The 21,449-nt window shown below is 37.0% G+C and overlaps 1 protein-coding gene across 3 annotated transcripts in view; it reads right to left on the minus strand.

The window, feature by feature from the left end:
- Positions 1–4,891: 4,891 nt before the first annotated feature.
- The window catches only part of SCFD1 (sec1 family domain containing 1), a 107,612-nt gene continuing 91,054 nt past the window's right edge, over positions 4,892–21,449 (minus strand). For 2 of the 3 annotated variants that reach the window (XM_082737945.1, XM_082737947.1), the window contains exons 21-25: positions 19,566–19,618; positions 17,438–17,471; positions 15,876–15,941; positions 8,299–8,367; positions 4,892–5,095 (exon numbers count right to left, since the gene is read on the minus strand). In XM_082737945.1, the coding sequence (XP_082594071.1) occupies positions 5,072–5,095; positions 8,299–8,367; positions 15,876–15,941; positions 17,438–17,471; positions 19,566–19,618 (246 nt within the window). In that variant the 3' untranslated portion in view covers positions 4,892–5,071. The remainder of the gene's footprint in view (positions 5,096–8,298; positions 8,368–15,875; positions 15,942–17,437; positions 17,472–19,565; positions 19,619–21,449) is intronic. The other variant, XM_082737946.1, reaches the window with a different exon arrangement.

The raw sequence follows: 21,449 nt of genomic DNA on the forward strand, positions 1-21,449 counted from the left end.
TATTTTAAATTTTATTTATTTATGATTTTATTTTATTCATTTGACAAAGTGAGAGACACAGCAAGAGAGGGACCACAAGCAGGGGGAGTGAGAAAGGGAGAAGCAGGGGCGCCTGGGTGGCTCAGTGGGTTAAAGCCTCTGCCTTGGGCTCAGGTCATGATCTCAGGGTCCTGGGATTGAGCCCCGCATCGGGCTCTCTGCTCAGCGGGGAGCCTGCTTCCCTTCTTCTCTCTCTGCCTGCTTGTGATCTCTGTCAAATAAATAAAATCTTAAAAAAAAAAAAAAAAAGGGAGAAGCAGGCTTCCACAGAGCAGGGAGCCTGATGTAGGGCTCCGTCCACAGACCCTGGGCTCATGACCTGAGCTGAAGGCAGATGTTAATCACCCAGGCATCCCTAAATTCAATTTATAAATATTATTCTACAGATATATCTAGCAATTTTTTCATCTCTGACATTGAAGTTTATCATTTCTAGGAGTCCTTTATGGGCCTTTAAAAATATTTTCTATATCCTAATGTCCTACCTTCTTGAATATATGGAATATAGTTATAGTAACTATTTCAGGGGCGCCTGGGTGGCTCAGTGGGTTAAGCCTCTGCCTTCGGCTCAGGTCATGATCTCAGGGTCCTGGGATTGAGCCCCACATTGGGCTCTCTGCTTGGTGGGGAGCCCGCTTCCCCCTCTCTCTCTTCCTGCCTCTCTGCCTACTTGTGATCTCTCTCTCTGTCAAATTAATAAAATCTTTAAAAAATTATTTCAATGTCTTTGTCTATTAATTCTGATATCTGTGGCCTTTCTCAGTCTGTGTTGAAATGTTTTCTCTTCACGATGCTCTTTCTTGCCCTGTGTCTCATCTGGTAAGATTTCACTGGATTGTAGATACTAAACTTGTTTTGTTGGGTACCTCCTTTTGTATTCCTCTATTCCTGAGCTTTCTTGCATGTGGTTAAGTTGCTTGGAACAGTTTGATCCTTTTGGGCTTTGCTTTTAAGGTTTGTTATGGGGGACTAGAGCAGCGTTTAGTCTAGGCCTAATCTTCCCTATCATTGATGAGTACTTGGTGAATCCTCCATGAATTAACAGATGCTATTCCTGGCCTCACTTGAGCAAAGAAGGTTGTTCCTGCTTCCTGTGATCCTTGTAGGTCGATCTTTGCCTGGCCTCTGGTTATTTCCTCACCATCTGCCCTGATCAGCATTCATCTGATCCTCTGCAGATCTCTAGAACTTTCTTCCTGTGTAGCTCTCTTTGCTCTATTACTCTGCCCTGTGACTGCTAGCTACCTTGACCTAATGCCCAACTTTGTCTCAGCAATTCAGGGAGCCCTCTCCCTCAGCTCCACTTGTGCTACAGCCTAGAAAAAAAAAAAAATCCGACAGGAAGAAAGATGGGGCAATTGTAGGACTCCTCTTTTGCTTTCCTTCTCTTAGGGATCACTGACCTGTGCTTCCTGATGTTCAGTGTCTGAGAATCACTGTTTCTTACATTCAGGGTGGCATTTCTTTGGCTCTTGTAGGATGTTTAAATCAACCATTGGATTTTATATCTCGTTTAAGGCTGTGTCTGTTACTGGCTGCACCACTCAAGTTATACTAATGATAGACCCAAGAGTTCAAATGATGTCATTAGGACATGTCTGAACTCCATATTGTCTTCATTCTCAGGTGCCTTGTGGCCATATCCATAGCCTCATTTTAAGGCCCTCCGGTTTATGTCAGGCAGAGGGTGGCCCTCTTGTGCCTTTCCAAGCAGTGACAGCAGCAGGAATCTAATTGCTTCTCATTGGCTGGGTTTGACTTCTCCTCTATCTCTTGATGAATTACTGTTGTTGTCAGGGTATAGTAAGCTCCACCCAACACACAGGAGTGAATGAAGAGGAAGACAAGATTAGGGTGACAAATATAGGAGATGATGCTGAGAAGCAAATCAGCCTTGATAGTTATGTAGCCATAATTCTTCAGGAGATCCTAGAGTTCCTGGGGCTGTCTCTGCATTCTTAGAACATTCTTAGGACACAGTGTCATCATCTTGGTACCTGGAGCTTGCTTTTTTAGCACAATCAACTGTTCCTGTTTCACGCGAGTCACGCTGATGGGGTGGATGCTTGGTAATTTAGAACCATCCTGAGGTTTCCATTGTAAAAGTAGCTACAAATATTTAAAGTCTGGTACAGACTCATTAATATCCAGGGGTCTTTTGGATATCAATTTTTGAAATTCCATGATTCTTTTGAACCCAGGGTAACTCAAAAAACTGAGGTTGGATAGTTCCTAGTTCTCTCTGCTTAGTCTGTGTTTATTTTGATGCGGTCATGACAACACATGAGAAATTGTTTCCAGCTGTCTTTATTCACCAGTCACCTCAATATAGTCTCTTCTGCCTGCGGAGTCAGGTAGCTCTAAGCCTTGCAATTTGAAAACAAGAAATTTCTGTGAATGTTCACTATCTGATGACCTGGGTATATCAAAGTTTGACTGTAAGACAAACTCTTACAGTTTGTCCCAGAACTAAAGTATGTGATGGAGCAAACCGAAGCTTTGGTTTCAGGGCAAATGTTGTTTTGACTTGAATATTCTTCTAATCTTTTTTTATTTTGCCTTTTCCTTTTATTTTGGAGCCCCATCTATGCCAAGTGAACTGATCTTACTATGTTGATACCAAACTACTCAAATTCTGTCAGGTGGCTCTGCTTGCCCATCCATGCGTGAGCTCATCAGGCGGTTTCGGTGAACGTCCTGTGCTGGCTAGCCTGGGTGCATACCTTGAGGGCCCTGGGTTAGCTGCCCTTACTCTGCACAACTCATTCCACACAGGAGGAGAAAGTGGGAAAATGCCTGGCTCAGGTTGATCAGTGAGGAGTGGCTTGGCAAGACTTGAAGCCTCCTGCTTGAGCCAGGTGGTTTCGAGCAGTGGCGAGAACGGATTTGGAGCAGATGGATGTGCATTCCATCTATGGCGCCACCACGCATCAGCTGTGACATTGAGCAGGGTCCTGAGCTTTGAGCTTTGTTTCCATCTGTAAGATTGAGCTTTGTTTCCATCTATAAAATTGGTGCTGTACCACCCGTTAGTGCTACTGTGAGGACTGATGGAACTTTTGTAAATTGCCTGGCACAGCATTTCCCTTTCCTATTGACCTCTACTCCTGATGTGCACTTTACAATGGCAGGAATCAATTCCTGTGACACTCACCCTTGGGGGCAGATAAAACTGGTTCCTGAATCAGCCAAGCTGGGGGCTTGCTGGGTAGACTTGTTGAGCTGCCCATCCCAAGACCACAGCAAAGTGATCCTTGCCTTATTGTGGACTGCCTGCTGGGGAACCCACACCAGAACAGATGGTGCTAGGCTGTGGACAGCTACAGAAAGGCCAAAGCTGCCCCAGAATTTTTTTTTTAATAGGTCCCACAGAAAGGTTTCTATCTCAGAACCTTGGCAATGACCTTCTTTTGTGTGAATTTGAGGCAAACTTCGAAAAAAACTGTGCATTCATTGATGAGACTAGTTTATTTTTGGCTGCAAATACAACATGAAAAGAGACCACCTCCTGTGTGTTTCATGTAGTTTTAACCTAAAAAATACTTTCTGAACATAAAGTCAAACTTCTTTGTTACTGAGGAAACTGGGACATTGCTTTATCTTCTTTATAGCTTATCACCTTGATCAACATTACTGTCTCTATAACATTGTCTCCTTAAGCCCTGAGCATGAAAGCACTTTGATCATTTTGGCAGATTATGTGCTATCAGGTACCAAATGTTTGTGTTCCTTACAAATTCTTTCGTTGAAGCCCTTACTCCGAATATAATGGGATTTGAAAATGGGGCCTTTGAGAGGTAACTGGGTTTGTATGAGGTTGCAGGGATGGAGCCCCCATGATAGGATTAGTACTCTTATAAGGGGATCACAGTATTAGGAATCCTTACTCTGTGAAGATACCAGAAGATGGCTCCCAGCAGTACCAGAAAGAGGGTCTTCACCAAACACAGATCTGCTGGTTTCTTAGCCTCCCAAGCTATGTGAAATACATATAAGCCATTCATCTATGGTTATGTGTTTTAGCAGTAAAAACATTAAATTCTATCTCAAGAGTAAGTCAGATTAGTAGGCCACTAACCAAATAGACCTCTTTTTTTGACCTGAGCTTAGAATGATGGCACTGACTCATGAGGGTTGGGAGTACAGAAAGAAACAGTCCTACGACTCTTCCTCTTCCGTTTTATCTATTATTAGGATATCTATAACATTATAGATTCCTCTTAATGAGGCTCATTAGGAGGAAAAGGTCCCTGGCTTTTCAGTAAGAATTTTTTTTTTTCTGTAGGGACTGGCTTGCTTTTATCTTATGGCTGCCTTGAGTTTCAAGACTGATCTACATTCCTTGTTCCTACATACTAGGAAGGTCTGAACCAAATTTAACACTTAATTTTACATATTTTTTAGAACTTCGTGGGATAAATGTTTTGTATTGGTCCAATCTAGATATTTGTTGTTGCCATTAGATAAAGAAGGATACTGTGATAAAATGTACATAGGTGTGCCAGAGGAAGATTATTAAAGTATCCACTTAAAGGCTAGAGGCAATATGGGGGAACCAGAAAAACACGGGAAAGCAATTTTACAATTAAAATGCATACAAGTAAAAAAAATGCATACAAATAGGAGATTCATGAACCAGTCAAGCAACATTTGCATGTTTCTTAAATGTTCACTGGCTTCAATCATAAGAAATCAATTACCATACTGATATATATAAAATATATATATATATATATATTTTTTTTTGGCCATACTGATATTTTAACATTATATTCAGGCAGAGTTTTCTTTCCTTCCTAAGCACTTTGTTTCTCAGTTGTCAAACATGAGAGAGAATGTACAATTTTAAAAATTTATTTCTGAAATACTTTATTCTTTTAATTAGTACACATTATATTAAGTATAGAATTTCCTTAAAAATTAACTCTTAGTTTCACGGTTAGGACACTGATATGAAGAAGAAATCATCTGGCTCTTTTGACTTTTCTTCTACATTTATCCAAGTAGATTCTCATATTAAAGTTCTTCCGTGTTATTTCTGTCCAAGTTGTGACAGCTAAAACAAAACAGAGTAACTTTAATCAAAAAAGAAATTTATGCATTCAAACATATTTGTAAACACCTTAAAAATGTATTCTTAAATGTATTCTTAAAATCCTAGGTTCTCATTTTGTTCACTGCATTTATATAGAGAATAATAAATTTTCACTCAATGTTTACCACCAATTCAAATGTTTAAGTAGATCTTTTAAAACTGAATAATAATAAAGGCTGTCATGGTAAAAAAAAATATCAATATAGGTAGAAATCAACAAATGGAAAACAAAAACTCTGAGAATAAAGTCAGTATTAACTCAGTATGAGATGTAAAGGAAAATATCAGTTGCAGCTTTACTGTTGAGAGTTTACTTCTTCACATAATTAGATATTTCTAGCACATGATTAAAAAAAAAAAGTTTTTCAGTTCTGGAAGGCTGGATAAACTACTGGCCTAATTCTCCCAGGGATAGCAATCATAAACCTTAAACAAATACAAAAAGCCAACTACTGGAAGGCCATGGAGAGCAAGTGAAAGCTGGTAGGTTTGGGAAGAGAACAATTACTTGGAAGGGGAGACTAGCTAGCACTGGCTGAGTTCCCTGGTTCTTTGGCTCTTAGCCTAAAGAACCAGAGTACAGGGAGCAACTAAGTCCTCTGAATATTAGAGGAAATCCTGGAAATGAGAGGGAAAGCGTGAAGGAGCCCTAAATTTTGTGTATAAACTTTTCCTAAACCTGTAGTGAAACCCTGAACCATGCATGAATGAGAGAGACTAAGAAGTAAGATGTGAGCTGCTGCCCAAGACAGTTTGACATGTTGAGTCTAACCAAGTTAATTGCCTGCTCAAAGCCCAGATCAGCACTCCAGAGAAACAGAATTTAGTTCCCAAAAAATACATTCACAATGTTTAGGATACAATCTATCTAAAATTAATGTATGAAGGAACAGGAAGATTGGAACCATTCTCTAGGGGTAAAGACAGGAGATACAGTGAGATAGATGATCCATGTGCTGTAATTAAAAAAGACAGGGTTTAAAAGCAGCTATGACAACTATCCTCAGTGAAATAATTGAGAGTATGTTCACAATGAAAAGACAGAAAATCCCAGCAGAGAAATACAAACTCTATTAAAAAACAAAAAACCACAAATGAATACTTAAGAACTGGTAAATACAAAATTATTCAAATAGCCAAAAGAAGATAACAAAAGAAAGAGTGAATCTGAAGACAGTTCAACTTAAAGTATATACTCTAAAGAACAGAATCAGGGGTACCTGGTTGCCTGAGTTGGAATGGCATGCTACTCTTGACCTTGGGGTCCTGAGTTCAAGTCCCAAATTGGGTGCAGAGATTACTTAAATAAGAAAACTTTTAAAAAAATCTTAGACAAAAAACCCCAAACAGAATGTTCAGAGATCTTTGGCATAATATAAAAGGTTGAACATATAGGTGACTGGAGTCTGAAAAGGAGAGGAGAAAATTGGGCATAAAATAATTCAAGAAAGAACAGCTGTACATGGCCTAAATTTGGTGAAGGTACAAACTGACAGAGTCAAGAAGCTCAGCGATCCCCAAATAAGATAAATATACAAGAAGTCATAAATACACAAGAAGTCATATCTATATATACATCCTAACTGCTAAAAACCAAACATAATGAGGAAATCATGAAAAATTTCACATCACATGCAAAATTGTATGAATCTTAATACTGCTGCCTTCCTATCAGAAACAATGGAGAGTATAAGACTGTGAAATAACATCTTTAAAGTTTTGAAAAACTATCAATCCAGATTTCTATATCCAGCAAAAATATTTAAGAATAAAGGTAAAATACATTCTCATATAAAAGAAAATTAAGAGAATTCACTGTTAGTATACCAGAGCTACAATAAATCCTAAAAGTTTTACAGTCAACAGATGGAAATTAAAATCTACTAGAGGTAGTAGGGATGAAGAACGCTGGAAATCAAATCTGTGTAAATGCAAAGGATTTCCTTATGACACAGATGACCGAAGTGGAAATGATAACACTGTCCACTGTCTTGTGAGGTTAATGAAACAGAGATGTAAAATATATCACAATCACAGAAGAGCTGAGGGAATGGGTCTATAGGGTTGCAAGGTTTCTATATTTAATGCAAGTGGCAGTATATTAACTGTAGTTTCTAAACAGTTAAAGATGTATAGATTGTGATCTCTAGAGCAACTGTTAAAATTAATAATGCAGAGCTCAGCTAAAATACAGAAGTGTTCAAATAATACAAAGAAAGGCAGGAAAGGAGGAATAGAGGATGGCCCAACTATTTCAAACTAACAGAAAGCAAACAGTAGGGGTGCCTAAGTGGCTCAGTGGGTTAAAGTCTGTGCCTTCAGCTCAGGTCATGACCCCAGGGTCCTGGGATTGAGCCCCACATTGGGATCTCTGCTCAGCCGGGAGCCTGCTTCCTCCTTTCTCTCTCTCTGCCTGCCTCTCTGCCTACTTATGATCTCTGTCAAATAAATAAATAAAATCTTAAAAAAAAAAAAACCCACAAACAGTAAAATGCTGGATCTACACATTACTTTGAAATTACTGAAGTTGTAGCAATAAACTGAATAAAGAATGGATTAATGAGTAGGTATCTTATAAAGCAAGTACAGTGAAATGTTAATGGGGAGTGTACCTGTGTTCACTCTACCTTCTTGAACTTTTCTGTATTCCCCTCTCAGTGGGCAACTACATTAAGGTTAAAAATACAAAAAAACACATCCTGAGGATAAGAAAGTTATGCCGGAAAAGGATGGTAGGAAAAGGGCGCTGTTGGGGTTTTTATGGCAGCCCAGGCAAAAACGAGTGAACATCACTGGTTAGACTATGGAGCATTCCCAGTAGTTAGCTTCGACAAAGTTAATTTCTTAGCCCAATTTGTGAGATGGTTGGCAAAGTCAGAAATGTGGACAGTATAAAAGGAAATGGTGAACCAAATTTTGCCTGAGTACACTACTCCACTTTTAATTTTTCTGAATTATCTTTTCATAGATTTGGGATACTAGAAATAATGTTACTTATCAGAGTTTTCTGTATAGTTGTTCATAGCAAAATCTTGTATTTTTATAGCTCTATGGGTTTTGGCTTCAGCTGGCTTAAATGAATATGATGATTCTCTTGCTCTCTTTTGAAAAACATCAACAGCAAGTTATGATTTGTTAAGAGAAACTAACAAGGTGCACTTTACCTGTTTTATGAACTGTGTAGCATTAAAAAGTTCACTGCAGCCATATAAAATGTGTTTGCCTTGTTTCCCCTGTAAAAATAAGAGAAAACTCCTATAAGTAAGTAACAAGTAGTATTTTCAATATTCCTAAAAACAGTGATCAAGGCTAATAAGACTTTTTATTATTCTTTAAGGTTTTCTTCAGGGGTGGAGGCAGCTGTTGAATTTTAGTGTACACATGTTGATCCTAAAACTAATGGAAAAAAAGTGGTGAAATGGGAATGTTTTTTGAAAAATGTATTAGAGTACCCTGTTGGTACCATTTATACTGAAAACAGAAGGAATCTGATGACCACCATATTTCACAGGAACAACAACTGTCTACAAAATCCTAGGCCAACACTCTTCCAATGTGGGATCTGTACTACTTGAAGAAAACATTCCTATGGTTTGGTTATGCTGACAGTAGGTTATGCTGACAGTAGGATATGGTACAAATAGCATGAATTGTATCCGCAGTTTCATTTGTGCAATACATTATTTATATATTAATACACTTCATTTTGTAACTCCTTATGAATTTCATTCCTAATTTTGGCAGAATACTGTAACCCAATTATAGCAGTCAAAATGTCTACTGCAGAATTTTGGTAAGTCCTTAATTATTCTATGTATTGTGTACTTCAAGGAAAATTCATTTCTTCTGTAATGTAAAAAGTTTATTCTACAACAAAGCAAATATGGTAATTTGTCAAGAAACAGAATTATGGCTTTGTAATACATCACAAAAAAAGGTTTTTCTCTTGTATCAGCTGTATTAAACATGGTTGGCTCAATAAATGTCCTAGCTGGCCATTTCTGAGAACAAATAAATCAATAGTCACACAGTCACTCTCATTTTTTCAAAATGAGATGTGCAGCAACCACATAGGGTTGGTCATGTAAGTGGGATTCTTGAGGCTCCACAGGATATACTTACACAAGACATTAATAAAGGTAGAGATCACAGCAAAGGAGGATAAAAAAAGCATAGGAAACATTAGAAGGGCCCAAATATCCCAGGCACAGCTTCCAGGATTCCATCTCAGTAGCATAGGGCACACTTAATTTTCAATTGTGAACCACCAAGTTACAGTGAAGATAGACACACCCTGGTTGCAGGGGAGCTCCACTCTTGTCTCAGGGGTCTTTTATATCTCTCTGATCATGTAACCAAAATCAGGGTGCATAACCAGGCTCAGTAGCAGAAGAAAACATGACAGAAATTGGGCGCAAATCATCAGTATTTACATTTCTATTAAACAGTGGTGACAAACTAGTGCAAGTTGCCCCCAGTCTATCTTGGGCCCTAGCCCAGGACTAGGGCTGACTGACTAGTTAGTACATTACATTCAGTTAGCCAGCTGTCAGCACATGGCTCCCAAGATTCCCAGAGATAAGTAAGCACAGGGTTGAAACGAACTACCTGAGATTAATCCTGTACTATAGGTTTAAACATTGCAGTTTACCAATATTCCTGTGCAAACTTCTCAATTATGCACAAACTTGATACTTCTTTCTTCCATTAAAAACTGAACTTTAAGAAATATACCAGTACCTGGATTCAAGGTAGCAATTATTAACTACATCTAGTTCATTCTCTAGCCAGTCATCTTCCGTCAAGAGCACAATCTGTGGTGGCTTTAAGTTCAATTACTGATACATCTGGTTACCTATTACCAACTTTTTTTTTTTTCCTTTGGGGGTCAGCATGCTTTTACTTCCAAATTGCTTTTGGATATCAGCGCATATTATTTCTGCAACTATAAAATGAAACAAAAGGCTACAGGTACACTTATTCAAAGCCTACTGTATACTTTATATATTTGTTCAGAGCACCTATGCAAATGACTGAGTCCCCGAAAACCCTCAAGAGTCTGAATTATTCCTTTTGGAAATTTACTTTATAACTTCAAAATGTCTGATACTATTACTGGAGAATCAGATATTAGAAATTTCTAAACTATACTTTTGCTTTAATAAATATACCTCCACACATAAATGTCTGCTCTCAAAATCAGACAAAGTAAGAAGATGGTTACTTAGGAGCACATGGGTGGCTCATTCAGCTAAGTGCCTTTGGGTGAGGTCATGATCCTGGAGTCCTGAGACTGAGCCGAGTCAGGATCCCGACTCAGCCCAGGGCTTGCTTCTCCCTCTGCTCATCTTCCCTGCTAGAGTGCTCTCTCAAATTAATAAGATCTTTAAAAAAATAAAAATAAAAAAGGAAGATGGTTATTTGTATGATGAAGGATTGACTACCAGTTTCATTTCACAGCTGGTTCTACTGGTATGTTCAGAAGGTCAATGTCCATGCATTTTTTTCTAGTACATTTCATGTGTAAGGCAGGTACATCTTTGCAGAGATGTGAAAAGCCTTTGTGAAGCATATTGATTTGGGGGCTACTAGAGTGTCATTTATCTAATCACTGTTGTGGCAGAGCTAGTATGTTCTATGTAACAATCACAAATAATTTTCTTGTATTTTTAGAAGGTTGAGTCTTAGCCTCAGTATATTTGAATTTTTTTTAACCTTTTGACCCCTTTCACTCATTTCTCCCACCTACCTCTGGCAACCACAAATCTGTTCTCTAAATCTAAGAGCTTTTAAAATTAATTAATTAATTATTTTTTGGAGAGAGAGAAAACATGAGCAGAGGGGCAGAGAGAATCTCAAGCACACTGTATGCTGTGTGTAGAGCCCAAAGCAGGGCTCAATCTCATGACCCCGAGATCACGACCTGAGCTGAAACCAAGAGTCGAATGCTTAACTGACTCAGCCACGCAGGTGCCCCATGAGTTTCTTTTTCTTTTTTTTTTTAAATGAGTCCACATATAAGAGAAACAATATGGGGTTTGTCTTTCTTATTTCACTTAGGATAATGCCTCCTCCATCCATGCATGTTGTCACAAATGGCAAGATTTCATTCTTTTTTATGGCACATACGCATGCACAATTTCTTTACCATTCATCTATCAATGGATATTTAAGCTGTTTCCATATCTTGGCTCCCGTAAACAATGCTGCAGTGACTATGAGGGTACACATATCTCCTCCAGCTAGTGTTTTTGTTTTCTTCACATAAATACTCAGAAGTCGAATTGCTGGATGGTAGTTCTATTTTTACTTTTTTGAGGAAACTCCATGTTGTTTTCCATAGTGGCTGCACCAATTTACATTCCCACCAACGATGCATGAGGGTTTCCCTTCCTCTGTGTGGTTGACACATTTGTTATTTATTTATTTATTTATTTGATAGGGGGATAGTCATTTTAACAGGTATGAGGTGAATTTCATTGTGGTTTTCACTTACATTTCCCTGATGATTAATGATGCTGACCATCTTTTCATCTGTCTGTTGGCCATATGTACGTCTTGTTTGGAAACGAATGTCTGTTCAGGTCCTCTGCACTTTTTTTTCTTTTTAAAAGATTTTATTTATTTGACAGAGATCACAAGTAGGCAGAGAGGCAGGCAGAGAGAGAGGAAGGGAAGCAGGATCCCCGCTGAGCAGAGAGCCCGGCGCAGGGCTGAGATCATGACCTGAGCCGAAGGCAGAGGCTTTAACCCACTGAGCCACCCAGGTGCCCCTCCTCTGCAAATTTTTAATTGGATTATTTTCTGGTGTTGAGTTGTATAAGTTCTTTGTATATTCTGGATATTAATCCCTTGTCAGATACATTATTTGCAAACATATTTTCCTACTCAGTAGGCTGCCTATTCCTTTTGTTGATGGTTTCCGTTGCTGTGGAGAAACTTTTTACTATGATGTAATCTCATTTATTTTTGCTTTTGTTGCTTTGGCTTTTGGTGTCAGATTAAAAAGATCACTGCTAAGACCTATGTCAGTCACGGAATTGACTGCTTGTTTTCTTCTATGAGTTTTATGATTTCAGGTCTTATGTTCAAATCCTTAATCCATTTTGAGCTAATTTGTGTGTATGGTATAAAATAGAGATCGATTTCACTTTATTCTTTTACATGTGGCTGTCTAGCTTTCCTAGCACCATTTATTGAAGAGACTGTCCTGTGCCCCACTGTACATTCCTGACATCTTTGTTGTAAATTAATGTACCATATGTTGTATAGGTTTATTTCTGGGCTTTCAGTTCTCTTCCACTGATATATGTGATTGTTTTTATGCTAGTACCATACTGTTTTATTACCACAGCTTTGTAATACAGTTTGAAATTAGAAGATGTGATGCCCCCAGCTTTATTCTTCTTTCTCAAGATTGCTTTGGCTATTAATGGTCTTCTGTGGCTTCTGACAAATTTAGGATTGTTTATTTTATTTCTGTGAAAAAGTGCCACTGGAATTTTGTCAGGGATTACAATGAACCAATCAACAGGTTTGGAGTATGGACACTTCAACAATATTGATTCTTTCAATCATGAACACAAAATATCTCTATGTCTTCAGTGGCTTGTAGTTTACAATAAACATGCCTTTCATTAAATTTATTCCTAGGTACTTAATTTTTTTAAATGTGACTGTAAATGGGACTGTTTTCTTGATTTATCTGATAGGTTATTAGTGTATAGAAATGCAACAGCTATCTGGGTATTATTTTTATATCCTGCAACTGTACTGAGTTCTGACAGTTTTTGATAGTCCCTGGTATTTTCTCTATATGTCATCTGCTAATAGTGACATGAGTTTTAACTTTCTTTCCAATTTGGATGCCTTTTCTTTCTTATTCTTGCCTAATTCATACTACATGCAAAATTTACTCAAAATGGATCAATGATCTACATCTAAGAGTGAAAAGGTTTTTCTTTTCTTTTAGAAGTCTTTTCAAGACCTTAGATTTGACAAAGGACTCCTAGATATGACACCAAAAGCATGAGCAACAATACAAATTGGATTTCAAAAAAATTAGAAAAAAACTCTTGTACTTTAAAAAACACCATCTAAAAGTGCAAAGGTAACCTAAAGAATGGGAGAAAATATTTGTAAATCACATATCTGGTAAGGGACTTGTTTCCAGATTATATAAGGTACTCTTAAAACTCAATAATAAAAGGGCAGAACACCTAAATTTTTAAATGGGCAACAATCTGAATAGACATTTCTCCAAAGAAGAGAGAGAAATCACCAATAAGTAATGAAAATATGCTTCACATCCTAAGTAATCAGGGAAATGAAAATCAAAACCACACTGAGATACCACCTCACTCCCACTAGGATAGTCAGAATCAAAAAGTCCAATAACAAGTGCTGGTGATGATGTGGAGAAGTCAAAATCTTCATACACGGCTTCCGTGAATGCAGAATGGTGCAGTCTGTTTGGAAAACAGTCTAGCAATTCCTGAAACACTTAATCATATAAGTTACAGTGATCCAGGAATTCCACTCCTAGGTATACACCTAAGATAAATGAAAACATATATTTACACAGAATGACAATAGCCTATGACCTTTGGTTCCAGGTAGACAGCAACCGGTTTCATCCAGAATAGACAATCATTTTGGATTTGGGTTTGTACATCTGGTTATTGCAGCAAACACCTTTAACACTCTATTAGAAGCCTCAGCAGAAAGCATTTCATTTTGGGCTCTTTTTATATTTTACTTGACAAACCCATTTTGCTATGGGTGCAGTTCATTAAGAGTGCTAAGAAGCCTCATATACAACAGACTGACTTACATACCTCACCAGACACAAAGTAGCAGACTGACTAAAAACTGGAACAGACATTTAGACACATTTCCTAAACTGAACACCTGTCCTGCCGAGACAGAGTAGCTTGTATGATGGAATGTGTGTTAAAATGTAACAGGCATACAACTCTACAGGAGAATCAACAGGGGATAGATTTTTAAGATACTGCAGGAAGAATAAGGGAGAGATGAAGAGGGTAATAACATAGGAACTAACAAAAATTTATTCTGCATTTCTGCAGTCAAATGCTCTACCACTGAGCTATACCCCCTTATTCTGCATTTCTAAAAATGTTTTTTTCTCTATGTGATCCTGTAATACAGGGACATGGATGAATTCCAAACATGACACCAAAATACTACCTCTAAATCTGTCTGAGGCATGATGGAAAGGGCTGTTTCTACTTTTTGCCTGTCTAAACTGGGATTAACAGGTGGACCAGACAGTCCTATAAGCTTGCACTTACCCAACCCTACCCAGGAATGGACCAAAGGGAAAGCGTTCTCACACTGCTGCCTGCCTTATCCATCAGTCATCTTCCTGAATCTGACCGTCTTCTAAACCTGGGGTCAAATTCTAAGAAAAATGACTGACGCATGGAAAGAATGAAATTTTGGACTCTCCGAAAAGGAGCCAATAAGTGAATAACACAAAAGGGAAAAGGTAACATCTCTGTACCTTGTAAGAGGCCAGGAGTAAGAGTAATACTATGAGCTATCCTTACATGCCTACAAGGTTTGCAGAAAACTGCCTCCTTCATTTGAAACTGAAGGTCCAAGATGGGTTCCAGTTCAAAAGACTGAATTTGCAGTTACCCATATTGTAGGTCCTGATGATGCCAATAACATCTTGGGGATAGACACTTGCAATAATTCTAATCCTTTTTCTTTTACACTTTCTCATTTCATAGGTTTGATGTATTTTCTAAGATCCCTCTGCAGAGGCAAAATTAGGATACTACTGCCACTAAAATGTATACAAAATAATTTGTTCAACAACAGAGCTGAAGACCACAGTGTAGCTGTTACCCTAAGTAATGATCTGTTAAAGGTGCTTGGATATGGGAACTTAAAATATCTACTACATGCCTGACTGGTCATAGTATCATGTGCTCTACTACCTATGTTTTTGTGGGTAGAGGATAATAATCAGGGGAAAAAAAATACTTAGTAAACTGTAATTAAGTAAAGGATAAAGGGCTTACATACCTATTGCTGATAGTTTGCTGTTCTTCTGATCAAAGTGACTGATCAGAGAAAAAACTAGATTTAGTTAATTATCAATTACTTGTTACAAAGAATCAACTTACTAAAATATTTCACAAAATTAAAAATTCTGTAGTAGAAAGAGATGAGTAGTCAAGCTTATACATGATTAAAAACAAGTTTGCAGTAAAATATTTGGTAGACTGCAATGTTTCTTCAAAATTATGCTTGCAAAATCTCAACCTTTTTAAAGCCTTACATAACATAGGACATAAGGAATGATCATTATTTAATGTAATTCTGTTGCCCCTACATTTTAAACGGTGTTTTCCTCTTGAAGTTACACCCTCTCCTTCATATACTTTTGCACAGTTGTCTGTCATTCCCTGCTGCTATGAGCTTCAAGTGGTCTCTGAATATTTAAAGTCAAATTAAGATAGCTTCCAAGTACATTGCATCAATAAGATACATTATTTTCCAGATTAACTACAATTTTAGGCTAGAAACGTGACAGGAATTGGAAAACAATGAGCTTACAGGCATTTCCCCTTTATGAGGACTTTTAGCCTACGACCAGGAAAGGGGGTATGTAAGAGTCAGAAGAGCCATCAGAGAATGCTAGTATGCTGAAGACAAAGAACAACTGTGAAACATCAAAGGATTAAAGAATAAAAAGGTCAACATGTACCTTTATATAGTCAACAAGATTTTGGTATTCAATGTAGTTGCCTCCTCCCACTACAAAAACAATTGCCTAAAAATGCAGACAAAAAAAAAAAAAAAAAGGTAAGTTGAAAGAAACAGTATTTTACCTTTTAACCAACATGGTTTTTAGTTCAAAGCATTATTATACAACTTACATAAAAAAATTACAAACTAGCAAAAGGTCACATCCTAAGCACCTAATGCTACTTCAATTAAAAAGAAATTTGTTTCTAAAAAGTGTAAAGAGGAAAGTAAATCTCATTCTTCAGTTAAGTAATAGCAAGTAAATCTAAAGGGCTTCCTCCAAAAGCCTTTTGAAAAATTTAAGGTTATTTATTGTAGGTAGGAAAAACGAAACTTGGCATATAATTTCCAAAACGTTCTTTACTAATTTTTGTTAAGAAGCTTCTTGTATTTCAAATGAAAACAGAGTCATGGTTATCTTCACAAAAGTCTGGAAGCCAATTTTAGAAACGAGTTCCACATATAAAAAACTTTTACCATAGTCTTAGACTTCTTTTTCATGAATTACCTAATTTTGTGTCCCTTTTTAAAAATATTTTTACTTAAATTCCAGTTAGTTACTATACAGTATAGTATTAGATTCAAGTGTATAATACAGGGATTCAACAGTTCCATAAACATCAGGCGCTCTTTGTAGCAAGTGTACTCCTTAATCCCAGTCCCCCAACCCACATCCCCTCTTGTAACCATTAGCCTGTTCTCTATAGTTAAGAGTGTTTCTTGGTTTGTCTCTTTTTTCTCCATGCTCATTTGTTTTGTTTTTTAATTCTACATATGAGTGAAATCATAAGGTATGTCTCTCTCCGGCTTATTTCACTTAGTATAATATACTCTAGCTCTATCCATGTTGTTGCAAATGTCAAGATTTTGTTCTTATTATGGCTAATAGTCCACTGTAAAAATACATCTTCTGTACCCAGTCATCAGTCAATGGACACTTACATGAAAAGATGCTCAATCAGCATCACTCATCATTAGGGAAATACAAATCAAAACCACCATGAGATAGCACTTCACACCTGTTAGAATGGCTAAAATCAACAACACAAAAAACAACAGGTGTTGGGGAGGATGTGGAGTAAGAGGAACCCTCTTACACTGCTGGTGGGAATAGAAACTGGTGCAGCCACTGTGGAAAACAGTATGGTGTTTCCTTAAAAAGTTAAAAGAACTACCTTACAATCCAACAATCATACTACTTGGTATTTACCCAAAAGAGACAAAATACTAATTCAAAGGGATGCATGCACACCAATGTTTATAGCAGCACTGTCTGCCATAGCCAACTATGGAAACTGCCCAAGTATCCATTGGCTGTATCATTTATTTTTAGCTTAAACTATTCTAAGTTGTTTTATAAATCAGGAAAAGATGGTTACTAATTTGGTTATACAGAACTGGATTTATAAAAATTACCATACAGTAATTTTAATAAAGCCATATTTAAGATGAAGCCATTCTTCAAGACTGCTTGGTAATCTTCCTTCTGTTTTAGAGACAGAATTTTTATACAGAACTTACCTCCTGGAATGGATTTTTGTTCCTTGGAACTGAGCTGCAACAAAGAAAAATGTTGGTGAAAATTTCACTGAAGGCTTTCACTATGGATAAAAGAAGTAGGGGAAACACACGTGCACACACAATTAGATATGGATTACAGTTCTTCCCCCTTCACTTTCTTTGAGACAGGGTCCTTTAGTTCTGTGTACCCAAATAGTGAATTGGGATGCAGAGGAATATGAAGTACATGTGTCAGTATCTAAAAGGGAGTATGGCAATCTGTTAACTTTAAAATAAAATCTAAGAGAAAACTGGAAGGGAGAAGGAAACACTGAGCAGCAGCTCTCAGAAGGAATAAGCTAAGTTGATAAAATATATTTTAGTGGTAAATTATATGAGATTTTACTATATTCAACATAATTTTACAGTTTGTCAGTATCTACATCTGTGGAAAAAACTATAAACGCATGTATGGGAAGTAATAGGAGGAGATGGGGGGATAAAGGAGAAATGTGCATTTTGTTGTAGCTTATTTCTTTGTATTTCTATATACCACTATATATTATTATATGTATTGGCCTCATCTTTATATACTTAAAATGTATTTTAAAAATACTTATTTGGTGTCCAAGAGATCTTTTAATAAAGATATTTTTCAATGCTTGTGTGAATCACATATATTTGTTTTGGTGCTAAAACAGGCTATACAAAGAGAACTTAGGTTTTCCTCACAAGCAATTTTTAAAAAATCTCAATGAAGAGAAGAGTGCTATTACACCGTCCTTAATTACTGAAAGGCCAATTTCACAGCTTTATCATCTTTTCATCATTTCTATGGCCTGTCTGAATGAATTCTCCAAAGAAAGGGCCAGAAGCCCACTCGACTTCAACACCTCATCAGCGATTAACCTCCTTCCAGAGTGCTTTAGGTTCCTCTAAGAGTATACATAGAATAAGGAGAGATTTAAATAGAACAGTATTATTAATAATCAAGGTTAATTGTGATGAAATAACTCAGAAGAAGGCAAAGAAGTTTCTAAGAAGCAAAATATGCCTACTTGTTAGCCATATGCAAATATAAGGATAAATCATAAGCCAGAGAATATCAAGACAGGAAAAGAGTTGTAAATTCACTGGCTTAAAGTATACAAATCAGTGGGTTTTACTATATTTACAGAGTTGTACAACCGTCACCACTAACTTCAGAACATTTTTCACCACTCTCAAAAGAAGCCCCAAACTCCTCATCTGTCACCCCTCATTCTCTCCCTTCCAGAATATATTCTTTGTCAAATTCTCCTTTGCCAGCTGCAGCTGCTCTTAGCAGCTTCTTTCTCAACTTTAGCAATATTTCTGTTAAGAAAATAACCTTTTAAGTTACAGTATAATCTAACAATCAACTATCTAGTACTAGATTATCTGTTCTATTGATAAAGATAAAAGCTTAGGATAAAGCAGGGACAAAGTTCTAAAGATCCCAAACATAAAATGTAGGCAAGAAACCAGCTTCATCCAAGTCTAGTTGAGAAAGAAGATCATTCTTAGAAGGTTTTTTTCCCCTCCTATTTAGGCCTATTCTTTATGTCTTGTAGGCTATTTTTCATACTCCCATGAAGTAAATCCTGAAAAATGATATCCATAGTGAAGCAAACAAGAACATTACCACACCATGTTTGTTATAGAGAAATCATCTGTAGAATGTTTCACTGCCATAAAGAACTATTTACAATAATCTATGGGGGCTTAGCTCTTATGGGCCAGTTAAATAAAAATAACAACTGGTATCCAACATAAAGTTCCCGTCTTTGCTTTGGTTCAGTAAGAATGTTCATTTAAATACACATCCAAATTCCCCTCCCCCAAACAGTCTGTAATACTGCCATCTCGTCATAAAAAAACAAAAACAAAACAACAAGCCCAATGTATTTTTTTGGTGTGTGAGTATATACACTTGAAAAGAACCGAATGTCAAGTAAGATTAGCAGTGATTATCTCTAGGTAATAGGATTATATATTTCGTTTACTTACCAGTTTTCTACATAGTTTGAATTTTTTAATAAGCAATTACTGATTTGTAACAAAAATTATTTCCATTCTTAGCCAGGTGGGAAGACCTACAAACCAATTACACAAGTCAAGAGCTGCTTACCTGTCATTGCCCCGCAGCATTTTGGGATCAAAGTATCTATAGTCATCAGTTTCCTATTAAAAAAACAAAACAAAACAAAACAACTTGATTTCTCTGTAGAAAGTTCCTGTTTGGCTTTGAATATGTTATTAAATTAAGCTATAATCTGGTAGGTTAAATAAATCTGTGCCACCACCACTACTACTAACAGAGCACTTACTACATGTTAAACATTATTCTAAATCCTTTAGATGAAATTACTCACTTAAATCCCCATAACATCTATGAGGTAGTTATTGTTACCTGTTTTTTTCAGATGGGCAAAGTGAGGTACAGAGAAGTTATCTAAATTTCCTAAGGTCATAACTAGTAAGTATGGGAAGTACAGGATTTGAACCCAAGTAGCCTAGTTTCAATGCCCAAGCTCTTAACCACAATACTATACTACACTAATATTGCTATACTGTCTTGAAAATATACCCATTTTATAAACCAATATAATTATATTTTTGTTTCTGTTTTAGAATTTTATTATATGTCCATGATTTTACTGAATACACAGAATAACCTAATACAGGTTCATAATCTCTATTATTTGAAACATTTGGAGTTAGATGTATTCTGGCATCTTGAATTTAAAAAGTTTTTAGATGGTATCATGCATGAACGATACAGTGTGACATTCCCAGTTATGGGAGTGCAGGTATACAAAATCCTTCAGTTTTCAGAACTTTGTAGAACTTTTTTCTAACGTTGTGCATAAGGAGTTATGTAATCTCTCAACTGGAGACTAGCGTCTACATAGTAAAGGATCTGCAAAGTACTGTTTTACTGCTAGCAGTGTAACTGCTCCCTAATCTCTGCCTCCCTCTCCTTCTGCAACACAGTCAGCCGAAGCAGACTGTGGCTTGCTGGAGCACAGATGGCTCGATGCAAACCTGACTGATGACAAACCATGCATTGGTTGCCACCACCTAGTGCTGTACTCAGTGGTGGACAGTGCCTAACCAATCACAAAACTCTCAGTGCACTCAAGAGTAGCATCAGAACCCTTCAGCACATTGCTCCAGGAAACCATTACCAACCAGAGTTACAAGGCGAAACCCATCTGATATTTCTGTAATTCCCTTTTAACTTATCCAGTCGAGACAAATCAAAAGGGAACACCTACTAAGTGGTAAAAATGCATCTAGCATTAGGTTATAGCATTTTCAGGCCTTTGAGATAAGATGCACTGAAGATTACTAGCCAGATCTAACTTAGTCCACTTTGCTAAGCTCTTAAGTATTTTGCTAATCTCTCTTTAATGCCTCCAAATCAAGTTGTCTATCTGGGAACAGGAAAAGGATAAGAGAAAGTGCAGGTAACTGCCTCAGCTAGCAGATGGATAAAGAAATGCTTTTAAAGCAGAAAAAATTTTACTCTTTCTAGTTAAAAAATATCTGTCTGTAGTAATGTGTTTTCAGTTATACAGTTAGAGTTACCAGTTAACTAATAAAGGAACTTACATAATCTGGAGAAACATTAGAATAAGAACCATAATTTAGCCATCCATGTGCCTATGACAAGTATTGTGGAACACATGTGTATGCTGGAATGAGCAGTAAGCAGAAATATAGGAATAGTAGGTTTTTGGTTCCAATTCTGCTATTAAAAATAGTGTGACTTGGGAGAAGTCATTTAATATCTCTTGGTTTCCTCTCCCCCACTGTTTAAATAACTTCTAATGTTTCTTTAAACTCTAAAGCTCTGTGATTCCATGAAAAGCATGTTTCTTGGCCTCATCAATATAGCACAGTGCTAAAAAATGTGGCCTGCCCAGCTCTGCCATTTATTAACTTTGTGTCCTTGGGCAACTTAATTAACTTCATTATGCAAAGTTTCCTCACCCATATAATGAAAATA

The sequence above is a fragment of the Mustela nivalis genome, assembly GCF_964662115.1.
Source record: "Mustela nivalis genome assembly, chromosome: 6".
Lineage (NCBI taxonomy): Eukaryota > Metazoa > Chordata > Mammalia > Carnivora > Mustelidae > Mustela > Mustela nivalis.